Source organism: Tribolium castaneum, chromosome 4 (genome assembly GCF_031307605.1).
Source record: "Tribolium castaneum strain GA2 chromosome 4, icTriCast1.1, whole genome shotgun sequence".
Lineage (NCBI taxonomy): Eukaryota > Metazoa > Arthropoda > Insecta > Coleoptera > Tenebrionidae > Tribolium > Tribolium castaneum.
In genome coordinates this window covers 5,575,845-5,594,522 of record NC_087397.1, presented here as the reverse complement: position 1 = coordinate 5,594,522, position 18,678 = coordinate 5,575,845, and the positions used below count along the sequence as shown (strand labels likewise).

The 18,678-nt window shown below is 40.7% G+C and overlaps 5 protein-coding genes across 14 annotated transcripts; 2 read left to right on the top strand and 3 right to left on the bottom strand.

The window, feature by feature from the left end:
- Nucleotides 1-13: 13 nt before the first annotated feature.
- On the bottom strand, nt 14-4,787 carry LOC661710 (uncharacterized protein). Of its 9 annotated transcripts, none has more exons than XM_008202881.3 (5): nt 4,645-4,787; nt 3,787-3,956; nt 3,324-3,382; nt 2,210-2,357; nt 14-2,136 (listed from the first exon to the last, which is right to left on the bottom strand). In XM_008202881.3, exons 2-5 carry the CDS (start codon nt 3,940-3,942, stop codon nt 73-75), a joined length of 2,427 nt encoding a protein of 808 aa, XP_008201103.2. In that variant the 5' UTR covers nt 3,943-3,956; nt 4,645-4,787; the 3' UTR covers nt 14-72. The 9 variants fall into 9 exon arrangements, with proteins under 9 accessions (XP_008201103.2, XP_015840516.2, XP_015840517.2 ...); XM_015985030.2 differs by having other exon boundaries at nt 3,787-4,172; nt 4,645-4,747; XM_015985031.2 differs by lacking the exon at nt 4,645-4,787 and adding an exon at nt 4,435-4,451 and having other exon boundaries at nt 3,787-4,172.
- A 16-nt stretch (nt 4,788-4,803) lies between these two features.
- On the bottom strand, nt 4,804-9,713 carry Lon (Lon protease). Of its 2 annotated transcripts, none has more exons than XM_008202882.3 (8): nt 9,214-9,713; nt 8,904-9,162; nt 8,427-8,839; nt 8,077-8,381; nt 7,799-8,028; nt 7,557-7,749; nt 5,146-6,049; nt 4,804-5,095 (listed from the first exon to the last, which is right to left on the bottom strand). In XM_008202882.3, exons 1-8 carry the CDS (start codon nt 9,604-9,606, stop codon nt 4,943-4,945), a joined length of 2,850 nt encoding a protein of 949 aa, XP_008201104.2. In that variant the 5' UTR covers nt 9,607-9,713; the 3' UTR covers nt 4,804-4,942. The 2 variants fall into 2 exon arrangements, with proteins under 2 accessions (XP_008201104.2, XP_973021.2); XM_967928.4 differs by having other exon boundaries at nt 8,427-8,788.
- A 34-nt stretch (nt 9,714-9,747) lies between these two features.
- On the bottom strand, nt 9,748-17,246 carry Cbp80 (cap binding protein 80). Its single transcript, XM_008202884.2, has 7 exons — nt 17,105-17,246; nt 16,604-17,058; nt 15,543-16,426; nt 15,394-15,497; nt 10,592-10,830; nt 9,995-10,543; nt 9,748-9,946 (listed from the first exon to the last, which is right to left on the bottom strand). The coding sequence occupies exons 1-7, from the start codon at nt 17,142-17,144 to the stop codon at nt 9,833-9,835; spliced, it is 2,385 nt and encodes a 794-aa protein (XP_008201106.1). The 5' UTR covers nt 17,145-17,246; the 3' UTR covers nt 9,748-9,832.
- Nucleotides 12,147-15,285, top strand: LOC135265851 (mucin-2-like). Its single transcript, XM_064356139.1, has 2 exons — nt 12,147-12,296; nt 12,367-15,285. The coding sequence occupies exons 1-2, from the start codon at nt 12,261-12,263 to the stop codon at nt 15,130-15,132; spliced, it is 2,802 nt and encodes a 933-aa protein (XP_064212209.1). The 5' UTR covers nt 12,147-12,260; the 3' UTR covers nt 15,133-15,285.
- Nucleotides 17,199-18,669, top strand: Sirt6 (Sirtuin 6). The gene is made up of 5 exons (XM_968003.4): nt 17,199-17,327; nt 17,376-17,539; nt 17,589-18,130; nt 18,181-18,304; nt 18,353-18,669. The coding sequence occupies exons 2-5, from the start codon at nt 17,474-17,476 to the stop codon at nt 18,635-18,637; spliced, it is 1,017 nt and encodes a 338-aa protein (XP_973096.2). The 5' UTR covers nt 17,199-17,327; nt 17,376-17,473; the 3' UTR covers nt 18,638-18,669.
- Nucleotides 18,670-18,678: the final 9 nt, after the last annotated feature.

Genomic DNA, 18,678 nt, shown 5'->3' with positions numbered 1-18,678 from the left:
AAAACACCCAACAATCAACATAAATATTTATTCATTAAATAAGCGTTTTTCCTAACACTACATAATACTGAATCAGAATCTTGTATTATCGGGCATTTTTTCAAAATACGCAATTTCGTTTTGTTCCACTTTGTAGTCGTGGATCCACCGGCTGCCCTTCCTTAGACTGTTATCAATCCCATCCTTCCAGACACCTGCCGGTAGATAAATCTCCCGTTCTCTTGCCCCCGAATACAAAACTGGGGCCACAATCAAATCCTCTCCGATCGAAAACTCATCAGCAACCACGTGACACGCTGTATCATTATACTCCAACATCCACAAGGGCCTTATCAGCGGCAACCCCGTATCAAGCGACGTCTTTGCGTACTTTTTCAACAAAGGCGTGACTTTAGTTTGCCTCAGAGAAGTCAAAATCTTCGCCATGTCCATAACATCGTCTCCGAACGTACTCGGTAAATGAGTAAAGCGGATAACTGGGAGAAAAGTCGCTAGTTGCAGCCACCGGACGTACAATTCTTTATCCGGAAGAAGTTCCGAACTGTAATTAGCATAAAAGACCGTGTCTGGGGACTCGACGTCACCCCCGACGGCCCCTGGGATCAGGAAAGGATAGCCCAGGAGACCGTAAGTGAGAATGGTGGGAATGACTCTCCTTAAACCGTCCCATGACGACTCAAATTGAGGCAACGAGACGAAAGTTGGGGCTTTGGGGCGCTCAACGGCGCTGTTAACCCCAAACAAGCTCACGCTACTTTGCAGGTTGTTAATGAAATAAGTTTTATACTGGTCGGGGTTGATCAAAGGCTTCTCGCACTGGTAATAGTGGGGCATGTTGTAGGCAATGCCCAGATCGAGATAATAAGCGTCGAATTTGTATTTCGCGACCACTGATTTTAACTTGGCCAAGAGCCAAGGGATAGTTTTGTTGTTAGTTGGGTCTAAAACCCCGGCGCTTTGTGAGGATTTGTACCGAGTCAAGGCTGGAATTCTCCGGTCGCTGAAACGCTCCGACACCAGCAGACGTTTTTTCACGGCTTCGCCGAAATTGAAACTTTCAGTTGAGATAAAGGGTTGTATGGAGAACACGATTCTGAAACCTCGACGGTGCATCACAGTTATGACCTCTTCAAGGCCCGGGAAACGCTCAGAATCAACTTCAAAATCACCGACGCTTTTTTGCCAAAATTCATTGATCAGAACATGGCCTTGTTTCAAAAAACCTAAAGCTATGACATTGTCCGTGTAATTCGAGATGGTCTCTTCGGTCAGTTCGCTTTTACTCGACGCAGTGATTTCCCACAAAGGCTCGGTCAGGAGCGAGTTCACGACGTTCATGTCCTCAAGTTTTAGGCCGTCCCAGAGGGCGTTTTCCACCAAGTTTGAGTGAAGCTTGGTCATGTCCGAACTAGTGCAAATGCTGTAGTTCAAGTGTGCCGTCTTCGTCAACCGATTGACATAAGCGAAGTCGTCGTACTTCGCCCTGAGACACAATTCCTTGCTTTCGGTGCTTGAAATTGAGACCTGGAGGGGCGTTTTGGCGTCAACTAGCACAGCCACCCCTTTGGCACTGATAAAATAGCGCTTCAGAACATTGCCATATTCGTGCTTGTCGACCGTTCCTGTGATAAACGGGGCAAAATCATGGTTGCCCTTCTCTAGGGGCCAGGCCGACTCTGCCGTTTGCCCCCCGCCGTACCAATGGTCGTCCACTAGACTGAAACAATCAGTGGGCGCCATACCATCATTTAGCGCAATCCATTGCAAGTTGTAACACCTGACTTCGGGGTTGAGCTGATAGTACTGGAGGTACAACCGCGCATTGCCCATCCATTCGAAGCAAATACTACCATCGTGTCTCTCGTCCACTGGCAGGCATGGTAAAGCCTTGTCGTATTTGATGGTCGTCCCTAGACGGGCCCGAATGATCTCGACCCCGTCCGTGTTGTAGATTTTCATCAAACGCTTGATTTTATTGAACTTGATTTTTTGGAAGTACGCTTTCTGGAGGACTTTTTGGTGGTAGAGGAAATAGGCGCAAAAGATGAGCACGACGATTGTTATGAACAGGAGGGCGACAAAAATGCGGGTTTTGTAGTCGTGGGTTTTCTTTTTGCGGAGAGTTGCTGGAAGCATCTGGAAATTGCGAAGGTCGGCTAATATTTGCGTTGACTGTTTCTCCACTTAGCGATGAATGCGAATGACTTACCTGCATTTTTTCGCGGAGCAAACTCGCCAAAGAATTGATCGAGGTGATTGAGTTTGCTGGGGAATTACTTCCGGATTCATCGTCGACTGGCGGTTTGAGCATTCTGGGACTTGTGACGGACTTCCGTCTAGCATTACGTAGAGGAGTCCTTTAAAAGAACGACCAGAACAAACACTAAACCAATTTGTTACAGTTTCATTAGATTAAGTGCTAGGATACGACTCTGGCGCGGTAATAAATGATCTTATAATATAATGTAGGAGACGATGTCTTTTATCATGGGCAGATTGACCCGAACTGCGCTCGGAGGGGAAGTTCCAATTAAGGATTTCAGACGAAACCGCAACAAAAAAATCAACGCTAACACAATTAAATTGCAAAAAAGCAAAAATTTGTGCGCGATTTTTTGCTGTTGGTGCTACAGTAAAATTAAGATTGACACTTATTATCCTATCTGGCTCGGCACTGATCTAGACCCTCGTCTGGATCACTTATTACAATATCCGCATCTCTAACTGCACTTCTACTTAACTATTTCGCGTACGTGTTTCCGGACTATTTTTCACTTACTTTGCTTCACTCTTGCCATCATCGTCAATATACTGGATCTCATCCATGTTAAAACTAGAAAAACTCATGATGCAAAGTGTCGAGAGGTACTAATTATTGAATTAAATAAGTCAGCGATTACACGAAAACACTTACAGACTAACTAGCATTAATTCCTTATCTAATATTTATCTTTTTTTAAGTAAGCGGGTCGCGGATAATGTGTTATTGTAGGGAAGCCACTTTCACGATGTCACCAGTGCAAGGAAAATTACAAAAAGTAAATATTGTGGGACGGAAAAATAAATTTAAAACTTAATCACCGCAAGTAATCAACCGTGAATCACTGTTTATCAAAAAACCGAGACTTAGATAGGCTTTAAATCAATCTTAATCTGATTCCGAGCGTCAATAGCGCCAAAACACTTGAATGAAAAATTCCTATTTTTCGTAAATCTTTTTACGAATTTCGTCCGAGTTTAGCAACCAGTAATACAGTCGTAAGACGCACACGCTTTTTTTTAATATTGGATATGTGATTGCAAATAACAAATAAAATTATTACCTACTGGTTGGCGGGAGCTCGTAATCGCTGTCCGTGTCCTCGTCCCCATCATTAGCGATCTACAAAAAACATAAAACACTCAAAGTCACACAAAAATTGTACACCTTGTAGGCGTCAAAAGGCTCGATTTCCAGGCTTGAACACGTCCCGGAGGTGTTTTCTTCATCTTCGTTTTTGTAATCGTAGAGCGATTTTATTGGAATCGTCGGTTTTGGTTGATATTTCATTTTGGTTTCACGTGGAGTTGTGATAAGACAATAAGCAACAAACACATCACTTTAGGAATGAATTAACATTTATTTTGAACGAGCATTTAGATCGAGTTACTCAAGGTCATGATGAATTCAACACCGCAAGATTTTTATAAAAGCACGAGATTTGTAATTGAAAATTGACTCGTGACTCAAATTCGTTGTTATTCCTTGACCTAGTTCATGTTTCCATTATTGACACCCGATCGTACCTGAACGTGCTGCTTGAGCACTTGGAGATCATCCAAATTCGGCAGCGAAATGCTGTTCCTCCTCAGTGATAGTCTTCTTTCCGGCTCGCCCGTTTTTTCCTCATCCTTTTCTTCGATGTTTAGGGACGTTTCTTGCGTAATATTCCGAGGTTCCATCGGTGGTGGGTCCACTACAATGATCGGAATCTCTTCAAAAGTTTTAAGCATTTTTTCTAACTATTTTACTACACTAGCAACACTAGAAAGGTATCACAGTAATTGCGTTTTCTTACGCTTATTTCTCAGATGTATCGATGACAAAACAATTAAAATTCATTTCATGTCCGTTGTAATTACACATAATGACGGAGTCGGAGTAATGCGAAAATCGGAAACATTTTCCACAACTGAAAAAATTTTATGCTGTAGTTCACGTGATGGTTTGCGGTTTCTTTAGCAAGTAAAAAGTGTTAATTTGTATGTTTTACTCTCGTGATAACGGCTTTGATGGTACAGTAGCTCGACGTAAGAAAAGCCAAACAACATCAGACGTAAATATTTGGTAATTAATTTTATTGTGCTAATTCGGCAAACAAAAGCCGAACTAGGTCAGACTGGACTAAAAGTCCTGATGGACACAAACACAAATCATTTATTTTAATTACTTACCACACCTATGACGCTCGTTTTACTAAAAAAACTTGGTACGTAACTGTAATAATTCAGCACTAATCCCTCGCCCAGGATAAATATTTAAAGACAAATAATAAAAACTTGCACTTATTGTTCCATCCACCTTGAAGCCTAATTTATTGGTTTGTTTGATAAGAAACGTAAATAGGAGTGGTCAAATAATTATATAAATTTGCAATTACTTACGACTATTTAAATGATTGAGCTCATCAAACGCATTGTTTTGCCATCTAAGAAAAACTGTCAAGCCTTGTGCTTGAATTAAGTAAAGACAGCAATTTTCATATGAATTAAATTCAACCAACTTCCCACACGCGACTACAAACTCCAGTCAAACGAAACAAGTCAGTCTTAAATTTTTATTTCATAGAAAATAGGAATAACAAATAATCCAAACTTTATTCGACTATTTTGAACAATAAATACGATTTTTATACAAATCAATTAAAACACTTGTCTGTATAAAAAGTGAACACTATCACAATCAAAGATTTTTATTAAAAACAATATTATAAACCTCGTCGTAAGTACTAACGAAATGTACTTCCAACCCGTCGGTGATAAATTTCGGAAGATCATTGAAATCTTTCTTGTTTTCCTCTGGCAGTATTATACACTTGACACCAGATCTTTTGGCCTAAAGACAAACAATTACGATTTGTAAACATTGTGAGCCAATAAAATTACCGCAATTGTCTTCTCTTTGATCCCTCCGACCGGTAAAACCTTCCCCGTCAGTGAAATCTCCCCCGTCATTGCTACATCCTGCCTGATTGGTTCATTCTTAGCCAGCGATAACAAAGCAGTGACAATTGTACACCCCGCACTAGGGCCATCTTTCGGCGTTGCGCCTTCTGGCACATGCAAGTGTAAATGACTACTTTGCAAAAATTTATTAGTGCTGTCTATTTTGTACAGATAATTCCTGGCCACAGTCAGGGCGATTTTGGCCGATTCTTTCATAACGTCCCCCAAATGCCCCGTCAATTCCAAAGACCCGTCTGTTTCCTTCTCTGCTGCAATTTTGCGCGTTGTGGTCTCAATATAGAGAGTTGACCCCCCCATAGCAGTCCACGCCAGCCCCATGACGACCCCCGGGGGCGTCGTGGGGTACATCCTCTCTTGCGAAAACACCGGTTTGCCCACAAACTCGGCCAAATTCGCATTGGAGACCTCAACAAAGCTCGTTTCTTCTTTCACGACTTTGTAGGCAACTTTTCGGACCACTTTCTCGATGTGTTTCTGCAAGTTTCGAACGCCTGATTCGCGACAGTAACTCTTGATGAGGGTGTTTAGAGCCTCATCGTCGATTTTGATATGTTGGTCGTTCAAACCGCTATCTTTCATTGCTTGTGGCAGGAGGTATTTGGTCGCAATTGCGAGTTTCTCTTCTGCTACGTAACCCGACATATCTATCATTTCCATACGGTCGCGCAAAGGCTCGGGAATGGTCTCGACAACGTTCGCAGTACAAATGAACAATACTTTGGATAAATCAACCGGAACATCGAGGTAATGGTCGAGGAAATTCGCATTTTGTTCCGGGTCCAGCAGTTCGAGGAGGGCCGAACTCGGGTCGCCGGTGTATCCCCTAATCAAGTGGAAAAAATAAAAAATACCAAAGATTTGACTCGAGGTTTGTCAAATTTAGTGGAATCGCCGGAATTACACGGAGCAAAAATTCTACAAACCGAAGCAAATATTTTTGCAATTTCAAGTGACGGCTCTCGTCGAAAGTTATGATCTGTAATTTTACCGCACACCCGTACACAACACATCAGTTAGCTGTTGTGGAAAAGGATAAAATAAAAGGATCAAACAAAATTATTTCGTAGTTCTGCACTAGATTTACTCAAGTGATAATGGAGCTGCAAGTATTTTTTTGTTTATTATTTGAGCAACCAATAATTATCTACACTTTAGTGGAAAGTCAATTATTTATGAAGAAAAAGTTTTAAACATTGATAACAGAAAAAAACATTACCGGACCATTAACGCATCAAAATCAAAGATAATTACAATAGCCAAACTAATTTTCCACCATTCAGATGGTCCACAACTTGTAATAGTTAATAATAAATTAACTAGGTTTTTTCTAAATGCAAAATTAGTAAAACGATGTAAATTTAATGTTTTGTTTCTTTATCGCACACATTGTTTTACTATTTGCGTTTTCACTTCAACTTCAACTCAACTACGCTGCATTTTCCCACTACTATTGCGTATATTTAGAGCAACATTAATAGTTTGGTAAGTGTTAAAGATATCGAAATAATTTTTGTACTTGAACTATTACCTTCATTTTATCACGATTATGTAAAATCTCGCATTTCAAAAATTTCACTACACAAACATTTACAAAAAAAATATGCAATTTTCTCAGTTTTTGTCAAGGTTAAAGCTTGTGAATATTCGTTATAAACAGTAATTAAGGAATAGATTCTAGCTTTAACCAGAAGGAAGATATGAGAATGTAAACACAAAATTTTCCGATATTATAGTTTTTTAAGTTGCCTTTATTTTTAACCATTCTTTGTTAATTTTAACAATATCAAAAGAAATCAAAAGAAATTTATGTTTTACAAATTTTATTTAGAACAATTTTTCCTAGCTGTTACCTATTTTTTGAAATAAAATAAAAAATGAATAAAATAAAACAAAATAAATTTTAAATAATCCTGAAAAAAACCTCATAGGTTTAAAAACAATGTCTTTGATACAATATCTTTTAATGCAAAAAATCAAGTATATGCTCCTAATTTTTATTTGAAGGCGCTGTTTGCCTGTTTCAAACGTTTGAATTAAAAACTCCTGCATGAGAAAAGAAAACTTATGGACGAATGGACTAATCAAATTGTTTCAATCTGGTCACGTGATCAGTTTCACGCATTTAATTGCGAATTAAATAAATGACACTTCTATAAACCGATATTTAGGAAATTAAAAAGATATTATACGAGATTCTTGAATCACCCTGTGGGAAACTTTTACATAAAAATCAATTTTTAAAACTGTTTTCTAGGAACTCAAGCTTTTGACCACAAATTTTCAGCTGGTTTTTCACTAAAGAATAACGAAATGAAACACGTGTGACTTACTTGCCGATCTTGTCGACCTCATCAATGAGAATTAGGGGATTTTCGGTGCGCGTTTTCTTCAAACACTGGATGACTTTTCCGGGCATGGCCCCCACGTAGGTCCTCCTATGGCCCTTAATTTCGGCCACATCGGTCATACCACCCACCGAAAACCTAAAATACTCCCGATTCAAGGCACGCGCGATCGACCTGGCTGAAAATCACCAAACTGGAAGAGAAATCAAACAATGGGGAAAATATACCGATGCTAGTTTTTCCGACACCGGGAGGTCCATGGAAACACAAAATTTTCCCTTGAGTCGAACCTTTTAACTGACTAACGGCGATAAATTCCAAAATGCGTCGTTTAATATCCTCCATTCCGTAATGATCCTGATCTAGAATTTCCGACGCTCTTTGCAAATTTAAATTCTCCTCGCTGTAAACCCCCCAAGGCAGTGACGTCAACCAGTCGAGGTAGTTCCGTGTGACACTAAACCGAAATTGAGTTTTTCCCCCGGAAAATTCGATCGGGACTTACTTAAACTCCGAACTGTGACTTTCCAAGAAATTGAGTTTGTTTAATTCTTCCTCAATTACGGAGTTGACGGCTTCCGGCAAGACTTTATCTTTGATTCTCTCCCGGAATTTGTCACCTACCGCGTCTTTATCCTCCTTCTCCAAGCCCAATTCTTTCTTAATCACTTTGAGTTGTTCTTGGAGGATGTACTTCCGGTGGTGTTGCTTCACCTTTTCCTCGACTTCTTTCCCGATTTTTTGTTGCAACTTCGATAGCTCGTACTCTTTTTTGAGCAGTGAGAGTGACAACATTAAGCGTTTTGGAATCTAAAAACCCGAATTATCGCGATTTTAGACCCGATTCAAACTCACATCCATCTCCTCTAAAACTTCCTGTAATTCCTTCGCTTCCGCGGCCGTGAGAGCGGCCCCCAAGTCGCTCAAATAAACCGGATTATCGACCACTCTCTGCCCCTGATGCATCATTTGTTGCAAACTGTCCCGATACAGAGGATTTAAACTAATAATATCACGAATTGTTTTAATAACTTCCTGAGTCAAAGCTTTGACTTCCTCGGTTTGTTTGAATTTGTTGTGCATGACGTTCTCGACTTCGGCCATTAAGAACTGTTCTTTTGGGGGCTCTTTTTTATCGTCTGGTGTTTTAGTTTCTGTTTTTTTAACGCGGTTATTTCGGGCGGGTTTTCTGCGCCGTTTTTCCGCGTCAGCTTCCTCTACAAACACGTTCATTGTGGTTTTAAAAAGTGGAAAGCTGAGTTTCATTTCTGCAGCAATTGGCGAAATGAATGAACAAAGCGCGCAAAGAATGGAAACATTCAGACACAATACCTTTAATTCCGTCCTGGTCATTGTCTATGATCTGCCCCGTGATCTTAATCCTACGATGGGCCATAACGACGAGTCTTAAACGATCCCCCAAGTCCTGCATTTCATGAATTTGGGCGAAAACCCCAACATTGTAAACATCATTAATGTTGTTAACAACTTCAGTATCGTTTTCCTCATTTTTCTTCAGGAAAATCCCACAATACGGTTGATTTAACTTAACTTTGCGCCTTATCAACTCGATTAATTGCGGATTAGTGAGCTGAAAAACGTCTTATGCAACTCTACTCGAACTCGAAAATAGGGCAAAAACCTCGATTAGTTTAATAAAACGTGGAAAAACTATATTGCGACTAATGGCAATGACAGGCACGTGGGGCCAGACCTCAGGCACGGCCACAGTGGCCGGCAATTGGGTGTTGTAGGGCTCCTCCTCAGGAGGCTTTTCCCCATCTGAGTCGTCCTTCGAACTGAAAAAACGCACACTTCCGGTCGCCGCCCCATTAAAGGTCTTTCGAGGCAATTTCGAAAAGCTCTTCTTGTGTAAATCCAAAGGAAAGACTTTGGACACGGGGTCTAAAGCGGTGTGCGAAAGTGTGGTTAAGTTTGTTGTTACACACGCGTGAAAACTTCTTCGCGCGCGGAAATGTCCTAAAAAACGAGGCAAATCACGCGAGTGGAGGAAAACACGCGATAAATGCGACATTTTTTCATAAAATCACAAAAACATTTCAAATTTTAACACTGATGGAAAAGTCGAGATGTCAATACCAACAGCGCACGAGGACGAACGAAAATCACTAGAAACTTCTGGAATGGGGTTTTGGGAACTTCAAGAAAACTACTCTTATCGTATATTGATATACTTTTTATTTATGAATTGTAATTGAGACGATATAAACTACACTTTACAATGTAAATTAAATAAAAAATTAAGCTCTCAAAGAGACGAACTGTTGGAATACTTCGAGAATGTGTGGGTCCAAGTCTTGGGTAAACAGCAGCGTTTCCAACGTAGAACTGTATTTCTGAACTTGTTCATGATGCTGTAACAACACAAATTAATTATAAATAAAAGCATAATAAAATATTACCGCTAGAAACACTTGTTGGAGCCTCCCAATTGTCCACTTGTACCAATGGGTGTTATAGTCGCGCCCATCCGTGTCACACCTGACCAAATGTTCAGACAGTATCATTATAAACCTCTGGAAAATAATCAGGAACAAGTTTTTCTGATCGGCTTGTGCCGCTTCCAACTTCTCTTCCATCCTTTCAACATACTCTTCAGTTGGTTTCTCGTTATCAGATTGCTTCTTCTTCGAATCCTCATCTTCAGACTCACTTTCGCTGCTTTCAGCCCGTGCTAGTTTCTCTCTAGCTTCAGCTAGTTCACCCCCTAGCTTAATCACGTGTCTGTTCATTTTTTTAATAGTCAGATGTAAAATTTCCCACAAGTACATTTTGGTGAATTCGGCCGTCATCTCTTTGGAAAAAATCCAATTAGCGACCGCTGAACACTCGACAATTTGAATTTTCAACATTTTGTCAACTAAAACGACCATCATTTGTTGGTGGTGGTGCCACAATTCGAACATGTTTCGTAAAACGCAAATTTGAGCTTCCTCCGACTCTGCTAAAATCTATCAAAAAAAAAGTGATTTAAGACACAAATGTTCAAGCCTGAGTACCTTAAAAACGTAAAGAAACTTGGAAATCGCTGCAAAACTGTGCGAGAAGCTCTTCGACCCTAAGTTGAGTAGAGTTTGCACAAAAACGTCGATTTTGAGAGGATTAAATCTGCTATCAGTCTCTTCTTCTGAACGGGGGTTTGGGAGGTCCTTAAGCACCCCTAGGACCTCCTCGGGGGTGCACTTCTGACGTATTGACACCACCAATTGATGGGCAGCCGTAGTACCCGGAAGTGACGCTAAAACACGATTTGTTATGCATGACAAAAAATTTCATAATTTTGGTTTCGCCACGACGGAAGCTGGATTTTTTCACAACTCCTCATAATCCTCCGTTCCACTTTAAATAAATGAATTATTCAAAAAAACAATCCGTTTAATACAACAAAATTGTTTTCCGCAAACCGAAACGGAAAAGAAAAATTAATAATAGCGGAAGACCACCGACCAGAAAATCCAATATTGTTGCAAGTAATCATAACGGAAACGTTCGTTTTTTCTCGAACGCATATAATCGTATCCCTTTCTTACGCAAGCTGCAATGTATAGCTATTTTCTCGTGTTAATTGGTCAAATTCACGCACGTTTTACTTTCGGACTTTTTCCTTTAAATTACAAGAATCACTTCATACCGTGACCATTATGTCAAATTTGCTCATTGTGATGATTGTTTCAAACAATTGTAATCTTCATCGTGTAACATGCACTTTCGTTATTGTTTTTCGTTTCGAAATCTCCAAGCGTAAAGATGCGACTTTGCGATATCGCCGCTGACTTAAAATCGGTTCTTTTCAGAGCAATTAAGTTCAAGGTGAAACTGAAGATTCGTGAGCAAAATTACGAATTAAAAGAAAAAAATAAGAACGATCGTAAACATCTCTGGTTTCATAACGCGGAGATTAAATCAAAGGTAATGAATTTGTGCAATAAAAATGAAAATATTCTACCTCAAGTACTGAATTTTACGCAAATAGGGTCTTAGGTAACACCACAAGGTTTCAATTAGCCACGCTTTTCGGTGAAAATAAAATTTCTCTATTTTCCTTCGAGTAACATAAAGAAAAAAAATGTTTTTGCAGAAATTAAATCAACAAAAATCCACCATCAAAGAAGAAGGTAAAAAATAAATTAAATTAAAAGTGCGAGTCCATTATTTATCGTAATGAAAATGCAATTATCAAGATGTTGCGACAATACAAATTCATCATAGAATTGCCAATAAAACCTTGCTAATAAATTTTTAATTAAAAAATCTCACTTCGGACAATACTTTTTCCGAAGGTTTAATTTTAACAAACCCATCACTCTTAATAAAAATTTCAAAACTTCATTGTTAATGAGAGTCATTTTAGTTAATTACTGTCGTGCCAAATTAACTTGTCCGAAAATAATAATTCGGGTTTTTTCTTAAAACCCCGAGATAATTATCTTGGCATGTGTCTAAATTAAGTAATATAATATGCACATTGCACACACAAGAAAAAAATAATTAATATTCATCAGTGCGCAGAAAAGTAGACAATGTATTAGCAATTATGTCGAAAGCTTCTAGGATCATCGGTGGGGTACTCTTCAATCTCTCTAAGTAAAAAGATTTAGTTGTAAGAAACCGAGCGAACTAGTGACATGTGCAGCTTTCAAACATTTGCAAACACCCAGTGGGTCTAAAATGGGACACTTCGAAATAATCTTCATTTTACTCTTGGTAATTTTACCACGACTAACAATCCCATTCAAGTCCAAGGTTATTAAAAAATGAAAACTCTCATTTTCAGACTCTCCAACTATGGGAAACTGTATCAATCACTCGACCCGTGCGAAACTTTCATCCTCCCACCGACTGGGAATTGGGGCTGCGTGAGTCCGTGCATCAGGCCCTCCTCCGGGAACACTACACCGACCCGGGGCTCCGCGACCGCCTCCTGGCAGCCCCTTTTATCAACCGACAGGACGACGCAAGTCCTTTCGGAGACATCGCCGTTCTGGCACGAGGACAACTCTACATAACCCCTGAAGGTTTCAAATTTGTTCAAGACGTGGACTGTGATTGTCAAAGATGCCTCACGTCGCCCCAATGCCAGTGGAAAACCTTCGGTCACCATAAACTACTCGCACTGTGGACGGTGAAGCGGATAAGACATCGGGACCCCCATTATGGGCACGTGTACGAAATCGAGTACACGATTTCGCCCATCACGCACACCATCAGCGAGGATTTGGTCAAAAGACATGGGTTTTTTAACTATAACGTCCCGGGACACATTTTCGTGATTAAGAGCGATCCGGGTGTGAACACAGTTGGACAAAAAGAGTGGTTCAAGAAAGAGGAAGATCATGGACACTACAAACCCGGAATTTTAATACAAATGACCCCGGATGGGTACAAACACGTGTTGCACAGTTTTCCCGGATTTTTCACTTCATACCACGACCAAACAACAATCGATCCAAAAGAATACGAACTGTACAAAAAATTGATCGAGTCATTGGCGGCGAAAACATCAAGTGGGCCTCACCGATTCTCAGTTACGACTCCTACGACTACGACTTTTGTCGTAAGTGAAGGACAATTAATCCCGATTACGACTTTACCGACCCAAAGTTATACAAAGTCGCCGAAACCCATCACAACCATTCATTATTACACTCCGGTTGAGACAACAACGGAAAAACAAGACGAGAGTTTTGATATTTTTTCGGAGGCGTTACGCACAACTACTACGAAAAAAATTACGACAAGTGAAGAACGAGTTAATTTGTTCCCGGTTAGTCCAACCGAACCGATGAAACCGGTTACGGAAGTTCCGAAACACACACGACCGGATTCAATCAGTGAACAACTTCCAGCCCCTGATCGAAACGTTGAAACTACAATTCCGTACGTTACCACGACTCAACCTTCGGTTAGGAAAGAAGAAAGTACCACAATTGAAAAAGTACCGTATACAGAGCAGAAAACTACAATTATTGGGCCCTTTACGACCGAGAGGGTTAAAAGTACTACGTTTTATACCACTGTACCGAAAAGTAGTACGGTGATTGAGGCGGTACCCGTTAGGACTTTACACACTTCAACCAGTCCCAAAACCACTTCGACTAGCCCCAAAACAACTACTATAATAGAAGCAGTTCCCGTCAGAACTCTGCACACGTCAACCACTTTTCTACCATCGTCTAGCCCCAAGACTAGTAGTTATGAAACCACAGTAATAGAAGCAGTACCCGTTCGAACTTTACGACCTACAACTGGTCATGATACCACTTTTTCCACATCATCCAGCCCCAAAACCACCAGTTATGGAACCACTGTGATAGAAGCAGTGCCAGTCAGAACTTTGCACACTTCAACCAATCAAGGCACTACTTTTCTACCACCGTCTAGCCCCAAAACTAGTTACAGAACGACTCTAGTAGAAGAAGTACCAGTTAGAACGCTACACACTTCAAGTAGTCCTAAAACTACTACCACAATCCAAACAATACCCACTACAACTCCATATGGTTCAACTACTATAGTAGAAGCTGTACCAGTCACAACCCTGCAAGGTTCTACTATCATAGAGGCGGTACCTATCACAACTCCATACCTGTCAACTAGTTATGGTACGACTGTAGTAGAGGCGGTACCCACTACAACTCACCCGAAAAATACGTACGAGACAATAGCAAAAACACCCAGTTATGAAACCACTATACCAGAGATAGTACCTACGACCACTCGGAGTCGAACGAGTTATGGTACCACTTTAGGAGAACCCGAATCTGTGACAACCCACCCTAAACCCACCACAGTCACGGAATTTTATTTCGAATCAAAGCCAAAAACAACAGTAACGCAACAAAAATTCACAATCCCTACGACTACCACTTATTATACGCAAACCCCGACTCAATACTTAAAAGAAGCGACTTTCACGACAAAGAAAGTACCTCGAGTGACCATAACTACCCCAAGCGACGATTTCTTGCTCGATTCAGACATCGAGAAAAAACCGAAAATACCCGAGAAAAAAGATTTCGACGTCGATGATATTTTCGGAACAGTGTCGACAAAATCGAGTACCGAACCAATAGAAACCACCACGAAACAATTGATACAATCTGATGTTTCCCGGGCTTTATTCGGGCGCGCAAAACAAGTAAAAATCAGTTCGAAAATAAGAAAATCAACGAACCGACCGAAAATTATTTATGGAAATTTCTACGCCCCCTCGACTCCCAATCCCACTAATACCCTTTTGGGTACTACTGTGGATACGGATGGATACGAGACGACGACCGAAATTCGGCCCTCGACCGATCAGAGCATCAGCACGTCGATAAGTTTCGAAGTAAATAAGAGAAATAAATCGGAGGATACAACAGCGTCAAGTACAAGCGAAACGAAAAAAGTTTTCGACGATCTAGCCCTCCAATTAGTGAATCATGCCCGAACTATCGATTACTTACAGAAAAAACCGTCAAGACAGCCGAAATATCGCAGACGAAGCTTTGCGACGCGAAAACGAAGTCAGAGAAAAAATACTAAGAGTGCGAATTGACTGAAGTGAATTAAAAATTGCACAATGAGTTTTTGTGTCGTGCGAAAGTCAAAAATAATGAGTCGTCATTGACCTCGAAATGTATTAAATTCGGTAAGACATGTCATAAGATTTTTATTTTTGTTATGATAATAAAAAATCAGAAATGATAATCGCCTGTTTTTCAACCTTTCACGCTACGAATCCGATATTAAAATTTAATTAAAACGCGCACTAATTGGCGTTTTGTTTAATTAATCGGTAGTGTTTGTGTAATCTTACCAGCCCCCTCCTTCGCGTATTTGTAGTCGGGCTCCGGCTTCGCTGGGATGAAACAACTGAACGAATCTGGAAGAATCTCCCTAATTCTTTGATGGTACGACAGTCTGAAAAATGGGATTATTTTCGCGCCACAAAAATCCTGTACGTACCTCATGCATTTTAACATCGTTTCCCTGATAAACTTGGGCTTGGGGTGCTCCATATCGAGCGTCAAACAACTATCCCAATCCTCCCACGACCACCGAAATTGAAAATTACTCAAATGATACGAAAACCAACCGACAAATCGGTCAAAACACGACACGTTCATTGAATCAATCCTCATGAACAACATTTCGGTCGCTTGGGCCAAAACCTGTGGCATTGTCGACGGTTGTAGTTTACACAATTCGATCAAAATAGCCCCATAGGCAATTTCCAAGTACCGAGGCGTCGGCATATGAAACAGTTCGGCGAAAATGCACTCGACTATGCAATACTCGAGTGGAATTTTGAGTTTGTACGGGAAATTCAAAAGATGTGCCGCGCAATCTTTTCTCTCCAAGTGGTACATTTCGATGATTGAATGAATGTGTTCCTCGATTAAAAATCGCTCGATTGAGTGAGCCCCCGGGAGGATCGGCCCTTCCGGGCAGTCGGTATAATCAAACAAGCGGAAAGTGACCCAAGGCATGGGGTACTGGTACGAATCGTGGTGTGGAGGAGGGAGGATTGAGGGCAAACTGTGCTGTAAAGCCTCGCACAGAATTGAATCAAACGCTAAGTACGGGCGAGGAATGTGCTTCTCCGCCCAGTTGTCTTGTCTCAATTTACGAATTTGGGACCACAAACAATCGAGGTACTCCTCCTGAGGGTGGGGAGTGTCAATAGCCCAGACCCTTAAGGCGTTGTGGTGTTTCTTGGTCCTCTTGTTTAAGAAAACTTCAATTTGTACTAGGAGATGCTCCAAGGCTTGCTCCTTCTTTTCGTACAGCTCGCGGCCCACCCATGGTAGTGTGCTCAAAATGGCGAAAACGTACCAATCGCGACGGACCTAGAGCACCCATGGATAGTACAATTTCTCACAAATGCAATGTTCAAAAATTATTGTCCCTAGTAAGACCGAAAGAGTAGGGACAATAATATTTGAACTGCCTCGTATCCCAGTGGCTTGTGTCAATGTTGCCAACTCATTTTTGAGGTCAGGGGCCTAAAAAATTAAGATAATTACTTGCGGGACGTTGTCTTCGTTGGCGGCGTCAATCATGTTGTCCAACAGCTGGAGCAAAGAGGGGGCCGAAACGACGTGACAGTTGACCAAGTCGGCCAAAAACCGTAACGCATATCTCGCCGCGTCCCACTTGCAATTCTTCAAAGACTCCTTAAAATTCTTCACCATGTACTCGACAAAATCGCCCCCGAAATTGTAGTTTTTCACGTTAAGGAGGCCGACCAGAGTCGTGTAAATCGTGCATTTTTCCGGCATTTTGATGGCACAGTCCGTTAAAATTCGCAATATTTTGACCCGAAATGTGGATAAGTCGGCCTCTAGGACACTGGCTAGGCCCTCCAAGTTGGATTCTAGTGAGGAGGTGCTTTTTTCACCGACTCGGAGAATGAGGGACTCCAGGCGGTCCTCGATCTCTTGATTTTCGGAGACTCGGCGCCGTTTGCGGTAGGCACGGTCTGAAATGGGGGCTATAACAGGGCGCGGAGGATAAAAAGGGGTTACCATAGCCGTCCTCTTCTTCGTGAGGGCGTCGACGACTCATTTTTGGAAGATTTTATTTATTTTACTTGGGAAAATCGCATCACACTTAACCAACAAATTCAGCGTCAGCTACGTCAGTTGGCTAAATCTGGGGGAAAATCCGAAATCACTACAAAAAAATTAAAGAAAAAAATGTTTCTCTTGCTTTTTATTGTGCATTGTATTTATTTATGGTGCTAATTAGGTAATTATAACAGTTAATTAGCGATTTTTTGCCATTCTTATCCCTTAGAGCGCAAAAAATGGAGGGGTTATAATAATGATCTCCTTTTTGCTATCACTGCCAAACTTTTTCGTTTTCAATCAAATGAGCGATAATTAGGCGCAAAAATGTCTTGTAATTACGCCGATGGATTGTCTCCTTACGAGCATAAGGGTGTGTTAGGGGCCCCTGAGGTAGCACCAACAAAATCAATTTTTTCTCTTTATTTTTTCCAATTTTTAGCGTTTTGAACCCCCTGAGAGGGTGCAAGAAAAGTGCGAAATGTTAGCTGACTGGATTCGAAACGCAAGACATGTCGTACTGCACACAGGTGCAGGTATTAGCACTTCTGCAGGTATTCCAGATTTCAGGGGGCCTAATGGAGTCTGGACTTTGGAAAAGCAAGGCAAGAAGCCAAACATTGATATCTCTTTCAAAGACGCGATTCCGACGAAAACCCACATGGCTATAAAAAAACTGGTTGAAGAAAATTACGTCCATTACATAATTAGCCAAAATATTGACGGTTTGCATCTGAAAAGTGGAATCACCAGGAAATACATTGCAGAATTGCACGGAAATATGTTTGTTGAACAATGCAATTTTTGCGACAGCCAGTTTGTGCGGAATTTGCCAACTGCGACTGTTGGAAAAAAATGTCTCGAGATTAATTGTAAGAGGATACTGAGGGGGAGACCTTGCAGGGGGAAACTGTGTGATACAATCCTTGACTGGGAACACAACTTGCCTGAAAAAGACTTGGAAATGTCAGACTACCACTCCAGGTAGTTGTGATTAATTTCAGTCAATTGTGGATTTTTTGTGATTTTTTTAGTGTGGCAGATTTAAATATTTGTTTGGGCACTACTTTACAAATCGTTCCGAGCGGAAATTTGCCACTCAGGTGCAAAAAGTTCGGGGGGAAAGTTGTCATAATCAACTTGCAACCTACAAAACACGTAAGAAAAAATACTTTTAATTGTGGGGTATTACGACTCGAATTTTAGGACAAAAAGGCTGATTTAATAATTAACACTTATGTTGACGATGTGTTGGAAAAAGTCATGAAGAGATTGGGATTAGAAATCGTCGAATATTGCGAAAAAGGCGATCCTACAGTGAATTCTCTTGAAGGACTTAATTGGAACATCACAAAATGTAATATTAAAGAAGTCAAGGCGCTGTATGACTTGTACTGTAAGAAAACAAAGAAGAGAAAACTGGAAATGAAGAAACAACGTGACTCTAAGACGAAAAAAGAAGAGAAAACCGAAATCATTGATTTAATGTAACATTTATACTAAAAATAAAGATACGAAACCGGTGTGCTTGT